The 18031-nt window shown below is 51.6% G+C and overlaps 2 protein-coding genes across 2 annotated transcripts; one reads left to right on the top strand and one right to left on the bottom strand.

The window, feature by feature from the left end:
* The first annotated feature begins 5486 nt into the window (after positions 1 to 5486).
* COCSUDRAFT_46791 (Oligoxyloglucan reducing end-specific cellobiohydrolase) lies at positions 5487 to 16485 on the top strand. The gene is made up of 18 exons (XM_005648882.1): positions 5487 to 5770; positions 5937 to 5999; positions 6206 to 6317; positions 6583 to 6731; positions 7500 to 7655; positions 8028 to 8162; positions 8512 to 8655; positions 9047 to 9175; positions 9986 to 10127; positions 10649 to 10830; positions 11148 to 11295; positions 12228 to 12382; positions 12815 to 12966; positions 13285 to 13444; positions 13889 to 14053; positions 14305 to 14568; positions 14959 to 15124; positions 15550 to 16485. Exons 1-18 carry the CDS (start codon positions 5564 to 5566, stop codon positions 15675 to 15677), a joined length of 2757 nt encoding a protein of 918 aa, XP_005648939.1. The 5' UTR covers positions 5487 to 5563; the 3' UTR covers positions 15678 to 16485.
* A 591-nt stretch (positions 16486 to 17076) lies between these two features.
* COCSUDRAFT_61819 (hypothetical protein) lies at positions 17077 to 17677 on the bottom strand (the record flags this gene model as incomplete). Its single annotated transcript, XM_005648881.1, has 3 exons — positions 17077 to 17130; positions 17350 to 17436; positions 17645 to 17677. 3 exons carry the CDS (start codon positions 17675 to 17677, stop codon positions 17077 to 17079), a joined length of 174 nt encoding a protein of 57 aa, XP_005648938.1.
* Positions 17678 to 18031: the final 354 nt, after the last annotated feature.

Genomic DNA, 18031 nt, shown 5'->3' with positions numbered 1-18031 from the left:
CTTGGTGGTTTCGAGAAATGTCATCATATGCAAGCCCAATTCTGTCGATTTCATGCCAAAACGCGGCCCACAAAGCACAGTATGTCAAGGTCGGAGTGCGCATGCAGACTCTGTGTCCCTTTTTCTTGTCTATTTTTGCTCATTCTGATCAAAGGTCTCTGTCACTTTTGATAGGGTTGGGGGAAAATGCTAAACCTTGAACAAAATAATATATATACAAGCAATAATCCGTGCAAGACAGCGTGAATATCATGTCTCTTCTGCCATGATGAGTGCAGTAAACAGAAAGCAGAAGTTAGGATAAAGCCAGGGCAGCACCTGTGTCGATGTGGTGAGTCAGGTAGAAGGACGCGCGCATGAGCGAGAACTCCTCCTTAGTCACCACGCTGACTACATTGAACTGGCGCACGATGCACCAAAACATCTCCGCAACAGCTCCACACAGCCCATTCAGGTGCAGTGGCCTGCATTTGCAGGAGCACAGGCTATCAGAGGCGACCTTTGATGGAAGTCTAAAGCCAATGAATGCAATGTGGTGCAAGGCTGCAGGTAAAGGAAATGTTGTGGCGCGATGCTGCACCAATTTTATTTGGGCAAGGTCGCCTGAAGAGGCAGCATTTTGCAACACCGGCGGGTGGATTTGAATAAAATCCCAGTTCTGTGAAATCATACAAGAACGGCCCTTGGAGCAGACATTCAAAATGTGCATTTTTGGGTGGCAATTTTGCATGCATGCCTTTTGATGCCATGACAAGGTGTTTATTTGCATGCAAGTTCGCCCGCAGAGTCAAACTACTGAAAATCCTAAGACTTACTAATGTTTAGCAAAAATCACCTGCCGCGCCAGCGCTCCTTGCGGGGGACCTCCACGTGGTCAACAAACGCCCGGGGCCCCTCTGCGGCCTCCAGGTCCCCCCGGTCCCCCCACCCCGGCGCCAGATCAGGCACACCACTGCTGGCTCCCAGTGTGACCGCGCTCTTGCCAGTCACTGTCATCTCAACCTCCTTCACACTCAAATCGCTCGCGCGCCGTGCCCTGTGCATGCACCAGATAGTGCCTTCAGAGGAAGTTTTGGTAAGCAGAAAGAGGTAGTAGTGCTCGACTTACACCGCCGTGTCAGGTATCCTATGGCCTGCCCAGCTACACATGACCTGTGCTCAGCAACAAAAATAGCATGAATACACTGCGTCTAATGAAGCTCAAGAGGTCTGGATCTGACAGCTAACCTACATGTGCAGAGCAACAACAACTGTACACAGCCAGCTTTTTAATTTGAAGTGTTGCCAGAATGGGTAGCTGCAGGCATGGTAACACTTTGATGCATAAGGGAACCCCAAAATTGACGTAAAAAGCCCACTTTTGTGCAGCCAAATGGCGACTTATGGGTCTCAAGGGGGCTCACTCTGCAGTGTAGCCGTCCCCATCCTCTGTCCATTTTTGCCAGAAGCGCACTCGCAGCGATGCCAGCACTATCAGCAGAATGCCTCCGGTTATGTGCACCACCGCCATTATGAAGATGAACAGGTGCACCTGCACACAACAATTTGATGAGTGCTGCAGACAAATGAACAATCACACAATCTCGTTGGTAGAATTCACATAGAATTCAATAGAATTCATAGAATTCACATCTGCACAGGGAGGCATTGAATTGGACTCTCACATCTCTCTGCCACACCACAAACAATCTCGTTACCAATGCAAAGTGCTGCTGACAGCTGTCAAGATACATATCCTAACGGGACATGGAAGAAAACCGGGATAAGTGCTCTCCATATGAATATTGTATGCACGGAAACTTTCTTCTTCAGTTCAAGCAACCAACAAAATGTCCAGTTTGATGGTGGAGTCCGCTGGCATTAGACTTCATCCACTTTGTGTTTTATAGTTCTTTCGACCCTTCATCGACCCTAAACCCTAAATCCACCATTGCATTCCCCATGAAAAATTCCCTAAACCCTAAGCAAAAGTGGATCAAGAATAAGGTCGGGGGTGGAGTCTGTGTGACTACTGTTGCATGGGAAGAGCCGTGGGATTTCGGCAATCCAGGCTTCTGTTCCCACAAGGACGTATGCAAAGGATGAATCAGTGATTTCTGAGGTGAGTCACCTGGTGGAGCGCCGCGGCCCCGATGGCCGGCCGCATGTTGGGCTTGTTGCCGCACTCCGGCCAGTTCACCTGCCACAACCATTATCTCTTCTGTCCCGATGACTTTAGAGAAACATGCCCTCCTGCATAACGCTTGATAGAGGCACTGCCCGTACACAGCCTTAACTATTCCCAAGGGGCCTTTGTCAGCATCAAATTCACAACACCCTTGTTAAGAAACTGAAGAGCAGCCGAAAGGAAAGGGATACCAACTTGATCTCTACTCGCAATCCGTTTCAAGCTTGAGCATCAGGTAGCAGCACTGGCAGCAAAGCTATATGTGGTCAATACCCTTTGCACATCCCCCAAGCCCTGAAACCCTGATATGGTTTTCGTCGCCGTTGTCGAGTCGCCGATCTCGGAGGGAGATACATCTATAATACACCTAAGCCCTAAACCCTATATCCTAACCCAAAACCCTAAGGTCCAAATTGGGCGCATCTGCATCGGCGACTCGACATCGGCGACTACGTGCCGATGCAACCCAGCATGCAACCCAGGGATTTGTTGTGGCCTGCCACATTTGACATACACCCGAAAGTTGTACTATCACACTCGTTACATTTCTTTTATACAAGCGACCAGAAGCGCACCTGCACTCGGCCGTCACACACGACGTCATCGGCCGCCGCCGCTCCCGCGCCCCCGGCGCCGCCAAGAAGCTGCCGCTGGAAGCTGCCGCGCAGCCGCCGCTGGTGGCTGCCGGACGCGTCTCCCGCGGCGATGACTGCCGGCTCCAGCCCGGCCGCCTCCCCCGCGTTCTGCAGCGCTTCCTCGCTATCCCAAATAGCATTGCACACCTGATGCAAGCATCAATGCTTGCTCTTATTCGCTGTAACTTGTCCCACACCAATGTTCTCACAATGTGTCCATCAACTGTTAGCCGACAATTTAGAGGTTTAGACAGTTTGCTCTTGTTCAAGTCTGCCCTATTCCAAAGAAACTGTGAACTGCAACAGAGACGTGCAAGCTGCAGGTGCCATAAATTTAACTGCTACCTGCTCCACAGTGTACCACTGGTGGCATGACTCCATCGATTTTGAGAAAAGGAACCGTATTGCTATGGCTGGGTGGTGCAATAATACGATGCGCTGTGCTTCAAACTCGTGAAGTCTGCTGGATATAGTCAGTCTGTCACCCAGGCTTGTGACAGAGTCAAAGGCAGCGGCTGTGTCAGGGAGCAGAGAGCCAAAGAAACCCCACCACACACCAATGCAAGCTGGAATTTCACGCCTATGCCCTCAGTCCTGATCTGAGGCGATCCCAAAAGCTTGATGGACACTCACATGTAACTTCAAAGACAAACAGATTTCAGTGCCCCGCTACAAGTCTCCTGTAGCCCGTGCAGTGGTGGCCATATACACACACACATACGGTCACGGCCCCGGCTGGCGGGGGGCGGTACAAATACTGAGCACCGTGACCACGGTTGATTAGGTCTTGCTTGGATCTGGCGAGTCCATCAAGGGGTAGGATTGTGGCAGCCTTCACTGCAGCTTGTCTGCAGGACGCACCTTGCCTCTTGACAGGAAAAGCGTGTAACACTAACAACAAATAATACGGTCTCGTATTGCAGCCATGCATTGTAGGCCTAGGGGGCACTGTTGATGAGTGGCGCACCCTGTTCTTCTGGTTGTTGGCCCCTTCCCCCCAGCAGCACTGGTCGAGAGTAGGCTTGTCCTGGCACCCCTTGGCGCGCAGGTAGCAGGGGCTGACCTCAGCAGTTCTGGTCAGGCAGCATGCGCAGCCATGCACGTGGTCTAACCAGCTCTGACCCGCGTATGCCTTGCTGGGAACTGCACATGACAGGATAAGGAATTTGAAGGGAATATATATTTTTGCTTTTGAAAACCTTCAACCCTAAACACCCTCGAGATTGGCAAACCTCATTCGAGCCTAGACCAGTGGATCTGGTAATAATGCAGACCATGCATTTGAGGTTTGCTCCCAGCACTTTATTGGAGAAGTGATCTGGAGGAATAACGTGTGATCACTATGTAGGCACCACAAGCGGGGATCAGCTCGACACAGAGAATGGGAGCAGAAATGTAGATATTCTAGAAATAGTACTGCGGACCCAGATAGCCTCGACTATGGATAAAAACAGTCTTGACTGTGGCCCCCTTCAATTACCGAGCAATATGTCCATGACGTGAGCTCACAAAGATCCAATGTGAGGAGGCAGTGGCGTTTGGATGTTTGCACAGTTCGTCAGGCAAGATTTTGTGCTCTGGAGGGATGAGCACTGTCACAGCATGTCAATGAGGAGGCTCCAATATAATGCATGCATCCAGCAATGGATGAGAGAACACTTACTGCATACGCGCCCGATGTCTTTCTGGAAAGCAAGCAGCAGGAGAGTCGCCACTCCCAGCAGCATGATTTCATTTGTCATATTATTCATGGCTGCCTGCGACACAGGTAAAGCCCCAATAAGTGTCTGGCAACAGGGCAGGCGCGGTGATATCAAGGGAGATGCCATCTACAATAGACTGTACAAGGGCTAGCGAGCAGTCAGAAGGTCACAAGAATCTCACCACGAGCCCATGCTTGCCCCTGCTCTTCAGGTAGTGGGTGATGACGTGCAGGATCTGCGTGGAAAAGACATGACGTTTGACATATTGAATTTGGCCATGGTCTACGAGGTCTGAGCATCGGTAATAGAACCATGACATGTAAGTGATACAATTCGACGCTAATAGATACGAAGCGCTGATCATTTCACTCATACAGGGCAGCAGCAGTGCAGCAAGGCATGGTTACTCACCTTCTCGAAGCCGAGCGTGACGACGAGAAAGAACAGGAACACGATCGCAATAACATACGGAGGTGTTTCAAGCAGCGATGTCCCACCGCCCTCGCCCATCCTGGAAGCAGGCAAGCGTAACATCTCCGTACGTTCTCAATGACAGTTGGTGGCACGGTGAAGCCCCAGCATTCCGGGTTTGCCGCGGCGAGGCGCTTGAGCAAGGCCAAATCACACCAAATAATAGCAATCCTCAGTACATCTTAATGAAGGGGCGCCTGCTCTGCGTACCTTTCTTGCCTGACGCCAACGTCGCAGTCGCAGAGTTCGGTCAGTTCGCGATAAGCATTGGAAAGCGAGGAATCGTCGCAAAAGGGCAGGGATTCACTCTGAAAGCCAGAAAATTGCTTGTTACGGCATTGGTGGGACCCGAAATCCTGCCAAAGCGTCGTCGCTTCCGGTTCGATCACTCATTGATCGCCCGTGTCGTGACGTCACAAAACCCTGCAATAATGACATGGAAACCCTTCAAGCGAGGGGCACGTCTGGAGCAAGTTCTTGCAACGTTCGCGAGACCTATTGCTGCGTGCTGGAGTTTTAAAAGACCTCCAAAAGCAGTACTAGCGTGGCAATGGCCGGTTCTAAAGATTAGCTAGATGTAAAGGACAATGGTACCCACGAGAAGGTTGTGGATCTTCTCTTTGATCCTGCTGAGTAGTAATGGACTCCTGCTCCGTGTCCGAGCGTCATGTGAAGGCAACGCTTGCGAGGAGCAAACTAAGGAAGCCAGAGCCTCGGGTTTGCTTGGTGGAACAGCGATCCAGCAGTGTTCGAGGACGAAGGATTACCCTGCAGATGGAACCAAGTTGAAACCCGTACGTTTCCGCACAGCTACATCTTCCCCGACCAGAGGAACACACCTTTCATTTCATAACTGTCATTTGCATATGTAAGGACCCAGATTCAGAATGCACGGCAGTTGTTCGTAAGTGACTGGGAGCCTGACAAGAAACTATGAACTGATTCTTTTTCTCCGTGCAGGTTGAGTTTGAGGCGCCCGTCGTCGACCTGCGTTGGGCAGGTCTCAATCATGATGTTGACAGAGTGCGTCTTTTACGTGTTCTTTTTGTAGTGCAGAATGGCACATCTTGTTGTAGCGTAATCTGTGCAAAGCTGTATTATGAGGCTGCGTCTGGCGAAAGCGACCTCCAGCATGATCTTAGCCTCGGGAGGGAACACAACTGCCGCTCATTCAGATTTATGTATGTGCTCGGCATTACTTCCCTGAACCTGACATTTGGTCCATGCAGTTTGTCTTTGCCATCACCGAAGCGATGGAGCCCATTGTTGGCGGGCACGTTTGGCGGTCAGACAATTATGGGAGAGAGGGCAGCTGGAAGGACGTTACTGTGCAGATGGAAGGTGGCTTCCTTGTTTATTGCGCACAATCTTCCGCTGTCCTGACTTTGTCATATTGACAGGCTCTCCATGATGACAATTCCTGCTCGAGAATTGGTGACACCCCTACAAGCACGTGATGTTTGCATGGCCAATGCTGCTGTTTTGCTGTATTATACGTACTGCCATCTTCCTTGAAGGCATCGATCGGCGTCCTGACTTCATGCATCTCAGTACTACACAGTAAGGCATGGTGACCACTGATTCTGGAATGGACGACATGGCGCAGGGGCCTTGAAGTTAGGAGAGGGGATGAATGCTGACCTGGCGGGAATTTTGGATATCTACTTCCACGAGGATCATCCGGAGCGGATTCTGTTTGCGGGGCCTGCCTACTATCACTGGGTCACCTCTGACTATGGCCAGACTTTCACCAAGGTGCAGCCTCTTCCTTGGTAGACAAAGTGCATAAGGGGTCTGCATTCAGGGTTGATAGATATACAACATGGTAGTGGCACGCCTTTATTCTCCCTTGGTAGATGAAGGAGAGCCTGTCCTTTTTGACTCCAACCTTGCAAATTTCCTCTATAGACAGAGCCACTGTCGAGCCAACTGTCTGGAGGATAGCCATTTTACTAAAGAGCAGGCAAATAGCGCCCCTGAATTGCCCACTTGGCACCACTCAGGGGGAGAATAGGGTCAGGCTGACATTACTGTGTGTGACCGCTGCGTCTACATCCTTATGGATCTGGTGGTAATGATGACACAAAATTAAGGACACTCAAGCTGGACATGGAGCGTAGGCGCCATGAGCTAGGGAAGTCATGCGAAATGACATTTCTTTGCCTGAGTCAGGCTTGTGCTTTGCACAAACCTGCTATGCGGGCTGAAATATGGTGCCCCGAGTAAAGACCATCTAATCACTTGGGGCAGAGCAGCACAGAAGCCTGAATCCCTGATGTAGGGTATTTAGGCTGAGGTATATACCCTGACCTGGCCCTGGCTGGCGGGGGGCGGTATAAGCTGAGCACCGTGCCCACGGTTGATTGGGTCTTGCTTGGATCTGGCGAGTCCAACATGTGGTAGGATTGTGGCAGCCTTTATTGCAGCTTGTCTGCAGACGCACCTTGCCTTCGGCAGGAAAAGCGTGTAATAATAATAATGAGAATACTATATACCCTGACAGGGGAGCGAATGCGCACGCAGGTGGAGACCCCTGGACGCACGCTGGGATTCTGGCATGAGGTGAAGGTGCATCCAGGGCGCCCAGAGTGGATCCTGGCAAAGGTCCGGAGAAACATCTGTGAGCAGTGGGACGCCAGCACCAACCCCCAGTGTGCCTACGACCTGTTTGTCTCCCAGGTGGGGTCTTCAGCTCTTCTGCACCTAAGGGAGGCCGTGAGATGTCTGGGAGTGGTTGCTGCAGGCTTCTATGTCCTGTACTGTTTTTTTGCACAGTGTGAACATGATCCGTTCGATCTCGTCTTGGCTGGCCCTGCCGTGTAGGCTCATAAAGGTGTATGTCAGGATCAATGTAAGGCTGGCACTTCATGCTTGCTCTTTTTCCACTTTAGCTGAGCATTGGACTTTGTTTGGATTTTCACACACAATTTTTTCATAAGTCTTTCATATTATGTACGCTTAAATTTAAAAAAGCCATGTCAATTGCCTGGCGATATGCACAGGCACATGTTCTCATCATGTGGTTCTCACAGTACCTGTTGGTGCATGCAGAATTTCGGACACAGCTGGACGAATTTGACAGAGAACTCTGGAGGCGCGATCGCGTCCTTCTGGGACTTTGACTGGGGGGCCTCGCTGCACCACGGCGAGAAGAGGGCGTTCCCTGACGAGACCATATTCGCCACGGTGTGCCTTCAGGCCTCTCCTTACCCGTGCTTGATAGACCACAGTGACTCCCCCAATCAAGCCAGCTTCATGTACCATACCCTTCTGAAACACTTCATGCAGGAGTTTATGTATTGCGTGAATTCTGTAATAAGCTTCTTGCTAAGTAATTTTGAGAGTTATTTGCTGCCTGTGGAATGTGGGCTCCCCTCCTGATCAGCAGTGAGAAGGGAAAGGTACTTGGGTTCATGCATCCTGGATGATATGCCACATGCATGCTGCAAGCAGTGGCTTTGTGCATTGTCCCCTTTGATAAAGCCCAGAAAGGACCATATAAAAGGCAAGTCTGACTTGACGAGTCATGCGGCAGGTGTACGAGAGCGCGGAGGCAATGAAGGGCCCCTACCCCCAGTGGGACAAGGACATGCACTTTGTGACCAGCCAGGACTTCTTCAAGTCTGCGCACAGCAAGCTCGTGTCCTGCGGCAACCAGTTCGAGATCATTGGGCGCAAGGTGCACCCCGCCTCTACAGTATGCATGAAATTTTCAGATCTTCTTCTCTGTATCAGTTCCTGCTCAGAACTCATTTCTTGTCTGCTCAGTTGTTCCGAAGAGTCCACCCAGTGTTTCGTCTTCATTTCGAGGTTAGATTCCAAAGAGGTGCACCTGCTCTTTCCATCCCAAGTACATGCCTGGCCTAAGATAGAGGAGGCACCCTCTCGCTGGGAATACAAATACCTTTACATGCTGTGTGTGTGACCACTACTGTTCATTTTCAATGGCTATAGCAGGAGCTGCCCTTACTAGACTGCGTGTACAAAGGGAGCTGCCCTGTAAGACTCTGTGTATCAATTTAAAAACTAATAACAATAAAAAAAGGAAAATAAAGAAAAAAAAATCGCAGGTGTTTCTGGCGCTGCCCTCGGACTGCCCAACAGAGCCGGACGGCTCGCCGCGGAGTGTGAGTAGCGCCGCAGGGCCCAGCTCAGTCATCCTGTACGCGTCTGATGACGAGGGAAGGAACTTTGAGCAGGTGGGTCTAGTATTTTTTGTCTTAGGGTTTTCAGGGTTTAGGGACCCGATACCCTTAACCCTAACCCTAAACCCTAAATATAAGTCTAGTAAGAGCAATGCCTTGAAGAAGGCCCCTGCCGGGCCCAAGCACCCATACACAAGAGGCCAGGCCTCATAGTTTGTGATCGCTCGGGTCCTGGAGACTGTGATTGACGTTGCAGCACCTCTGCTGCCTCAAGAAGGCATTTGCTAACTGATAGAATAAGCGGGGAAGAGAAACGGTTGTCTTGTCAGGCAGCACGGTGAAGGCCCTGCAATGCAACCCTCTGAGTGCTTTGCCATGCACTCCAAGACAACTAAAGCCATTTGGGCATCAAGGGAATGCATGTTTCTGCCTGATGTGCATGCATCGCTAAGCATGCCCTTAGCGGCGTGTCTTTCAGCCTGCTGGAGGCTCAATCAATCCAAAGCAGCCTCATGTCCACTAGCATCCCATTCAGAAAGGCATGTCAGATACCCACCTTGAATGACTTCGAAGAGGAGTCCTGGTCCATGAAAACTCAGAAAAATATCAAAGTGGATTGGTCTTGTACACAAGTGCGCCTGCCGGTGATATAACTTTGTATTTGTATATCTTTCAACAACCATAGTCATGATGAGTAGGAGGGGGAGTAAGATTCACACGAATGCCTTGATTCGGAGTGCTTTGGGTGCTGCGCGAGTGTCCCTGCCTTTAGTTTTGCTGCAGGTTTGCCGCCCATACAAGAGAGGGGGATGTGCTGTTCATTGGATTGTTCAAACATATTGATCTGGCAATAACACTGCGCAGGTATGCCTGCCGGTGAAGTGGCTGGACCTGGCGTACAATCTGGTGAAGAACCACGACGGCTCCTCTGCCTTCCTGGTGGTCGACCACGACGAGGAGGATATGATCGCCTCAAAGGCCCCCATCGGCAACATCTACTCGCCAGGTGGGTGCCTCAGTGTTTCAGAAAACAATATCCCTCTGTTGGTCCCGTTTATGATCACGATTGCTGATTCTCCAATCAGAAACGGCCTCCACCACCCTTAGGTGGTGGGGGAGCTAAATCAAGCCGGCTTCTGTGTAGCCATTGCTTCAGCTGTCCAAAAGGTTGAAGCTAGATGTGTTTATCCCTAGAGAGTTTGTTGGATCACGTGACAGACCACCACCTACAAAACAGACCTGCAAAAATGGTGACCGAGGGCAGCTGCTAGCCACACGCGTCCCTCTGTTTGAATGCCTTGCATTGCGCGTCAGCGGATGACTCATGGCCCAGTGTCTTGCAGAGTCTGCCTTGAGTGTTGCCTAGGGTCATCCATCCCAAGATTCTGCCTGCATTCACGCCTGCGATGGTGCCAAAACTGGCCCTTTGCTTTCCCGCAGCAGTTTGTACCGGTGTTCACACATTCCAAGCCTTGCACTGCTGTGGCTGCTGGAAATAATTTCATAATTGTGTGTGATGGCGGGCAGGCTACAACAACACGCTGTACAGCCTGAGCATGTCGGCGAACTTCCGGCGGCGCTACATAACCGACTTTGGGCGCGTGGAGGGGGTCCCGGGGGTGTACATGGCCAACCAGCTCAGCCTGGATCTGCTGCACGACGCCGGCAATTTTCACCCCGTCAACTACGAGAAATTCCTCAAGTCCAAGGTGGGCTACTGCGCCTTGTCCAATCCTGACTGTCTGCATCTGAAGTGGCTTGTGGAGGCTGGGCGCGAAATGCTTCTTTGCATGCCTATTAGGCCAATTGCAGGTGCGTTCAAGCCTGCAGGGAAGTGAGCTTGCTCTGATCTCTGAATTTCTAATGGCTGGCAATTTGCCGTGAGTGTAGAATTGGTGGAGGAGCGGGTATCTCGGGTGCTGTCCTTATTTTCAGTTCTTATGATTGTGCGGAAGTGCCGAAAACAATTGTTGGAGATAGGCCGCCCACCAGTGTTGGGCGCCCACCAGGGATATTTGCTGCGCAGATCTCGTTTAATGGGGGCGGGAGGTGGGAGGAGCTCCAGAAGCCGGAGCACTACCGGCACGCCGTGTGCAACCGCTGCGCGGCCGGCCACGACCCCTCCAAGTGCCAGCTGCATTTGCACGGCCCCTCCTCCTGGCACGAAGGCCCCGGTGCGCTCTAGATCACCAATCATCTTACAGTATTAATATTGTTATTATTACACGCTTTTCCTGCCAAGAGGCAAGGTGCGTCCTGCAGACAAGCTGCAATTAAAGGCCGCCAAATTCCTACCCCTTGTTGGACTTGCCAGATCCAAGCAAGACCCAATCAACCGTGGGCACGGTGCTCAGTATATGTACCGCCCCCCGCCAGCCGGGGCCGAACATTATATTGCTGCCTAATTCTACCAGCAGGATATACCAGTAGTACGTACCAGTAGTGCCGATCCAGTAGCAGCTGCCTCAAATGTACCAGTAGTACATGCAGAGGAAAGGTGCGTGTGCAGACAAGCTGCATGGAAATGCTGCCAAAAACCTGCCTCTTGTTGGAATTGCCAGATACAAGCAAGACCCAATTACAATAACCTTGGGCATGCATGCTCTTTATTTGCACCGTCCCCTGCCAGCTGCACCTCCACGGCCCCTCCTCCTGGCACAAAGGCCCTGGTGTGCCTTTTATTTTTGATTTCTTATCTTCTTCCTTTTCATTTTAGGCCAAGAATCGCCAATTGGCAGGGTGAGGCAAGCGCCCCCCCTGCCCCCCCGGGGTGCTCTCGAGTTTATTACATGGAAACCTGTGAGCCCATCCTGCTTGCGCTTGTGGGGCCTCTGCGCCGCTTTTACAATGAACGGCCTCCATAGTCTTAGGGGAACTTTACCCGCCACCTGGTCAAGAGCACTGGAAGGACCGTTTATGGGGACCTGTGAGAAGAGCGAAGCTTTCCAAGTGCCCTGAGAGGCATTGTAAGAACCTGTTCGCCGACTGCCATCTCTCCACACTACCTGGCCTTGTCTGTAGCAATGCGGATTTCGTTCAGAGGTACAAAAGTGCATGTGTAAGGATACACTCTGTGGCTGAGGCTCATGCTGGCACGTGCGCGCAGAGGGGCGGCCGAGCTTCTACTCGCACGAGAACGCGCCGGGGATCGTGATGGCGGTCGGCAACACCGGCGAATTCCTGGACTTTGCCGCCGACGCAATGTGCACCTGGCTCTCGCGGGACGGCGGCGCTACCTGGGAGGATGTAGCGCCACATGCGGTGCGCGGAATCTTTTATTCAAATTTGAATTGGTAAATGGGGGGTGCAACTTTTATATAGTGTCATGTCCACCTGGATGTCATGTCACGGCGGCGCCACCTGGTAGGACAAGGCCCTCCACGTGGAACATGAGGGTTCCTTTCCAATTTCGAACTTGAAATCTGTGCAGAGAAGCAGATTTTGTGGAAGGATGTCATGGCCCTCAAAACAGTGCGTTTGCATTGCATGCAATAATTCATTGAGCTGCATCGCGCGAGCTTCATGTAGGACATGACTTGTCAGCCGTACTAATCACACAGCGTGTGTCAAATGAGGATGGGAAGGTTGGCTTGTAGTGTCACATCTCCCAGCAAACCTCCCAAAATCAAGACCTAGATGCGGTTTATTCCTGTTGCTGTCTTGATGGTTTAAGTGCCCCTTCGCCCCCCGCAGGGCATCTACGAGTACGGAGACCATGGGGGATTGCTGCTGATGGCATCACATGAGACGGAGGGCCCCGCAGATTCGCTGCAGTTCAGCCTGGACCAGGGCGCCTGCTGGCACACCATCCACCTGTCAGAGGCCATCGACATCCAAAACATTCGGTCAGACCCCTTTTCCTGCCCCCTAAACCCTAAATCTTTCAAACCAAAATCCTAAAGTTATTCCGGACATAGAGTGTTTTTGCGGCCCAAAAGGGCCCTGTGACCGTGGTGCCTGTGCTAATGTTAAGGGCTTGTTATTCTGAGCTGCAGATGGCATTATTTTGGCGGCTAGCCTGACCAGGATCACAAAGACAGATTGGCACTGCTGCCCTGCTCTATTGATCGTCCTGTCTCTGCTTGCCCACTTTGCCAAGATGACAGGCAAGCAACGTACAGACTGTATTTGACCGAGCGCTCAATTGTCTGCTTGGTGTGCAGGGTTGAGCCCAAGGCGGCGAGTCATGTGTTTGTGGTGCACGGTGAAGCCTGCCTTAAAACGCCCCAGCACCCGACGTGCAGCCACACCAAAGAGGGCACCAAGCCCGTCGGCAAGATCTATGTCATCGACCTTAAACCCATCATGGGCGCTGACTGGCGGGTGAGTCACCCCTTCTGCCGAGTAGTAATCATAGCAGTCTCCCTCCTAGCTTCTGGTCACCGCCTCTGACATTGCTGCAGCCAGGTCGCAGTCAAGAGCTCGGGTATGTGATTAAGCATAGCCCGGAGATGTTTGGGGCTCGTGTCTGTCTTTTTGCAGACTGTTCAGGTCTCCTCTGTCCCAGCCAAAAGAAGGTTACATCTCGGGCCTGGCGGGACATCCTGGACAGGTGTCAATGCCCAGGGCTGTTTTCAATTATTCACTCATTTCCCTTCTTGACGTCCCTGATAGGCTGGTATCTCTACCCTCGCGCGGTCAGCAAGATACCGGTGAAGAAGTAATGCAACATATTTTGCGTTCTTGCCTAAGCCTAATCTGGCTTGGATAGGCGTGTAATAATAATAATAATTATTATTATTATTATTATTTTGCATTTTTCTGCAGGACTGCGCGGCGGAGGATTATGAGACGTGGTCGCCCCCGAAGCCGGACATGTGCCTGCTGGGCCGCAATGTGACAATGGAACGCCGGCGGCGCAGCAGCGACTGCTTTAACGGCAAGGAGTACGAGCGAGCCGCCACCACCTTCGCCCCCTGCCCCTGCGACTCCGTGCGCCATCCCTTTTGCTTGCAGCCTTTCCCATGTGCATCTGCTGATTGCGTGCATGCCTGCCAGAACAGCTGCCGCGCTGCCCCTGCGCATTCCCCTCTCGCTGGTCTCAATCTGCCTCCTGTCTTGTTCAGATCGTCTTGCAATAGTGTAAGACAATCTGAATGCATGTGGCATCAATTTAATAATAGGATCAATGCAGCTTATGCAGCAGCTTACGCACGTTCTGTATTCATCGTGTGTAATTGCAGGCTGATGTGGAGTGCGATTTCGGCTTTGAGTACGTGAACCACGAGTGCCGGCCGATTCAGAGCGTGGACACGTCGCAGTGCGGAGCGATCACCTCAGGGCAGTACCATGTGAGCCGCAGCAAGCACCGTTTAGTCAGCGATGACGTGTGTGCTGACGTGTCGCGAGTCATCTCCGACACCGACGGCAAGGGCAACCTGCCCGGCGGGCCCGGGGCAGGCCACAAGCACCGCGGCCGGGCAGCCCGGGCATTCGTAGTCATCCTGGTGAGTTGTCCTTCACCCATTTTCCTTACTGTAACGAGGGCGTTCTCAGTTTCGGCCTGCACTATCTGTGCAGGATTCAGCAGCAATATGCCTGCCTTTGAGCAGGAGAAGACAAGGCGAAGTCCGCTGAGCTGCTGAGACGCGTGTACTGCCTTGAGGGGGATATAAGACCGTTTTGAGCCTCCATAAGTATTATCAGATGTCACAGACTTTCTCAGAACCTATCCTGTGCCAGCATTTCATAGTGTACAACTTGTGTTTCACTTCATCAGCTGACGTGGACACTGCATTTTCCCCTAGAACCAACATCATGTATTTGACCCAGGAACACCTGCCTCAGGCGGTAGGCTGTGTGGAATTGTTTTGACACGTTGTCTTATTGTTATTCAGGTGTTGGGGATAGTTGGGACGGCGGGTGCGCTGTGGTGGTTTGTGTGGGCGAGCGATGACCAGAAGGCGGCGGTGGAAGAGACTTTGGCGCCCGTGGTAGGAACGCTGCTGAGCACGTGGCACTGGCTGCTCGACGCACTCATGCGCCTGAAGGAGAGAATAACAGGTGAGACTACTTTACCTCCTGTTTAATCGCTGCCGTGATTTTTACTTCCGCACTACTTTTTGACACAAAAAGCGTTCTACCTTGAGACGCGTGGAGACATGAAGACTGTCGATGGAGGCAAGCTTGATAAAGGGTGAGCTTGCAAGGAGGAATGCTCCAGGTTCTTTGGGTGCCGGCATCTGTGCTCTCTTCTCATGGATGCCAGCATTGAGGCAGACATGCTTGCTGCTGTGAATAATGCACCCTACGCATGCTTCTCCATCTGTTGTTTTCTATTCTATTCACTTCCTTCCTTTTGCTGTAATTTTGCACCTCTGCCTCTCTCAATGCCTACCAGCTCAGTGCCTACCAGCTCAGGCTGGCAGCCAAGCCTCCATCAGATTTCATTTCTGTGATTTTCTGACCCATGCTGCGGTGCTGCGCAGGGGGGGGGTCTGGCTACAGGGGAATGGACGATGCGGAGGACGCATACTTCCAGCCGCTCGCGAGCGGCGACTTTGGACTCGATGAAGAGGAGGCCCGCTCACCAGCATCTCTCAATGGCACCCACTGACGCGCCAAGCTAGGCCTTATCAGTAAGCACGTGGTAATGGCGCCTGCTGAGAGAAAAGGTGGCAAGTCTGCTTGCCGGCATCCCTCAACGGCTTCCACTGACGCGGCCAGAACATGTAGCATTAGTAATGTTGATGAGGATGTTACTAATTGCGTTGGCATCCTGCTGGCACTGCTGCGGGCTTGGGGCATTGACGGCCGCTGACGTCAGCACAGGCTCTCTTAGGAAGTTCTTCGTATGGCGCCTACTGAGGCTTAAGGCAGTCTTGTGAGCGTACCAGTGTTGGGAGGGAGATACAGAGGCATGTGTTTGTTGCCTGCCCTTGGCTGTCTAGGGGTTGTTCATTGCAAGGTGATGCAGCCCTGTAGAAGCGGGTGCTTGGTTGCAGCAATCCCTCTCAGACTGCACTGGCTGTAACTCTAACGAACTGGTTTGGCCCACGGACTACGCCAACTGGACTTTAGGATGTGGAAGTCAGGCTAAAATCTGATTGATGGTGGCTGGGAAGCCGGGAGGGGCACAAAAAGGCAGAGGGTGTTTCAACGGTATCTGGTAGCCTGCTCATTGAGTTGCAAGTCTGGCCCTTGTGCCCTGATTCAAGTTTAAAAATTGGGGAGGACATGCAGGAGGATGTGTGGTTGCCTCACTGCTAGATGCGCTGGGCATGGGAAAGTGCTCTACAAGAGCCTGCAGCAACAGTTTTGATTTCAATGCCTGGATATCCAAAACTGCGGGTTTTGTCAGAGAACGTTGTCCTATGCACTTTACATTATATAATCTACGTATCTGCAATTCGTGACCTTCAATCATGAGCTACGGCCTGAAGAGCCAAGCCGTCTTGCATGATACATGTTCAAAATCATGCATTACATACAAAGATTTCTGCACCGATCATACTGTGCCTGGGTAATTATCCTGGCCATTGCTGCAGCATGCAATCTTTGAGATTGCATGCATTCTTGAATGCTGATGGTGGCTGCAGGAAGAAAGTATATACCATGGTCGTGGTGCTGCCATGGATATGATGAAAATTTCCTAAGCTTTTTAGACTGTGTAAGGCATGCTGACATTGAGTTCGATTGCTTTGAATGCAACTTGCATCATGCATTATGCAAATGAATGCAGGTGAGTCAGCTAGTTCCTGGTCTACTTTTGCAAGAAGGGGTTGTTGCGGAAGGGAGGAGATTGGCTACAGAATTTTCAAGGCTATTACACAACAATTGGCTGCAGATTTGCACGACACAGCAGCTGCAGCCAGATACCACTTTTCGAGGGCTCTTTCAGCTGCCGTATCGGTTCAACTATTGTACAGTGCAAAGCCAGGCAAGCCTTTAACATTCCGTCTTCAAACAAGGCAGCCAGCAGCAACCGGTATCCTTGATAAAAGCAGACGGTACATTTACTTCTTGTCGTAGTGGATTTGCTCGCCGTACCGCTCCGCTCTCGTGTCGGCCTGCGACCAACGCACCCAAGCTGAAACCCCGTTGCAGCACACGAGCGGTAAGAGCCCCGATTGATGCAGGAAATACCAGCATCATGACGCAGAGTCAAAAATATACTGAAGATACTGTATCAGATGCCCTAGAGCCTCCAGTCCAGCTTGCTTGTCGGGATCGTGCATGGCAGTGCCCAAAAATGTCCAATATACTCCCGCTTCATATGGAAAACTTACCGCCTTCTGGCCAGATGTCTTGCCTCCAGCGTCGGGGTCGCCGTGGCGCTTGTCAATCTTGCCTGGCTGGTCTTGCTTGAACACGCCCTGCAAACGCGAAGTACGGCGTGAGAGAGAATGCAACTGCAGCACTATCCACCAAATTTTGAATTGACCCACATAGCGCATAAACTTTCTCGATACAAAAATGGCACAAGGTATGGCAAGACTGAGCGCCTCTGACGGAAGTCAGCAGACTATCAGCATGATACCGACACGATGGACATGAGCGACGTCGCCCGAGAGCAAGTCGTACCTGGTGCTGGGCTCCATCCTTGCTGTCTGCCATTCTTGTAGAGTTGTGGATGATCTCGAATCAAGGGACAATCGGCTTGCTTTGCTTGAGTTAACTCGGAAGCGTTGGCAAACTGGTTTTGAAGCTCCTGTGTGCTGAGCCTGAATACATACCCAAGTGAGATGATAAGTATCACAGAAGCTTCTAGCGTGGCGTACGAGGAATTATCGTTGCCTAATATGCTACCATGCGTGGATGAAACATGTACTGAGGAGATGGCAATGTCCACGATCAGCTGCCGATAAGGCTTGCTGGCGTCACTGATTTCCAAGGATTTTGGACGGGCACAACTTTTCTACCGATCTTTGCACTTAGAGCAGCAGCTTTTCCAGACCCGAACGTCCCAAG

This window comes from Coccomyxa subellipsoidea (genome assembly GCF_000258705.1).
Source record: "Coccomyxa subellipsoidea C-169, whole genome shotgun sequence".
NCBI lineage: Eukaryota > Viridiplantae > Chlorophyta > Trebouxiophyceae > Coccomyxaceae > Coccomyxa > Coccomyxa subellipsoidea.
This window is presented reverse-complemented; position numbering and strand designations above follow the sequence as displayed.

Bases quoted from the DNA above. Each gene is read 5' to 3' on its own strand.
- COCSUDRAFT_46791 (XM_005648882.1), top strand. From the start codon at position 5,564: ATGGTACCCACGAGAAGGTTGTGGATCTTCTCTTTGATCCTGCTGAGT. The intron at 9,176-9,985 runs GTGGGTCTAGTA...AACACTGCGCAG, and splicing joins AGGGAAGGAACTTTGAGCAG to GTATGCCTGCCGGTGAAGTG. The intron at 15,125-15,549 runs GTGAGACTACTT...GGTGCTGCGCAG, and splicing joins CCTGAAGGAGAGAATAACAG to GGGGGGGGTCTGGCTACAGG.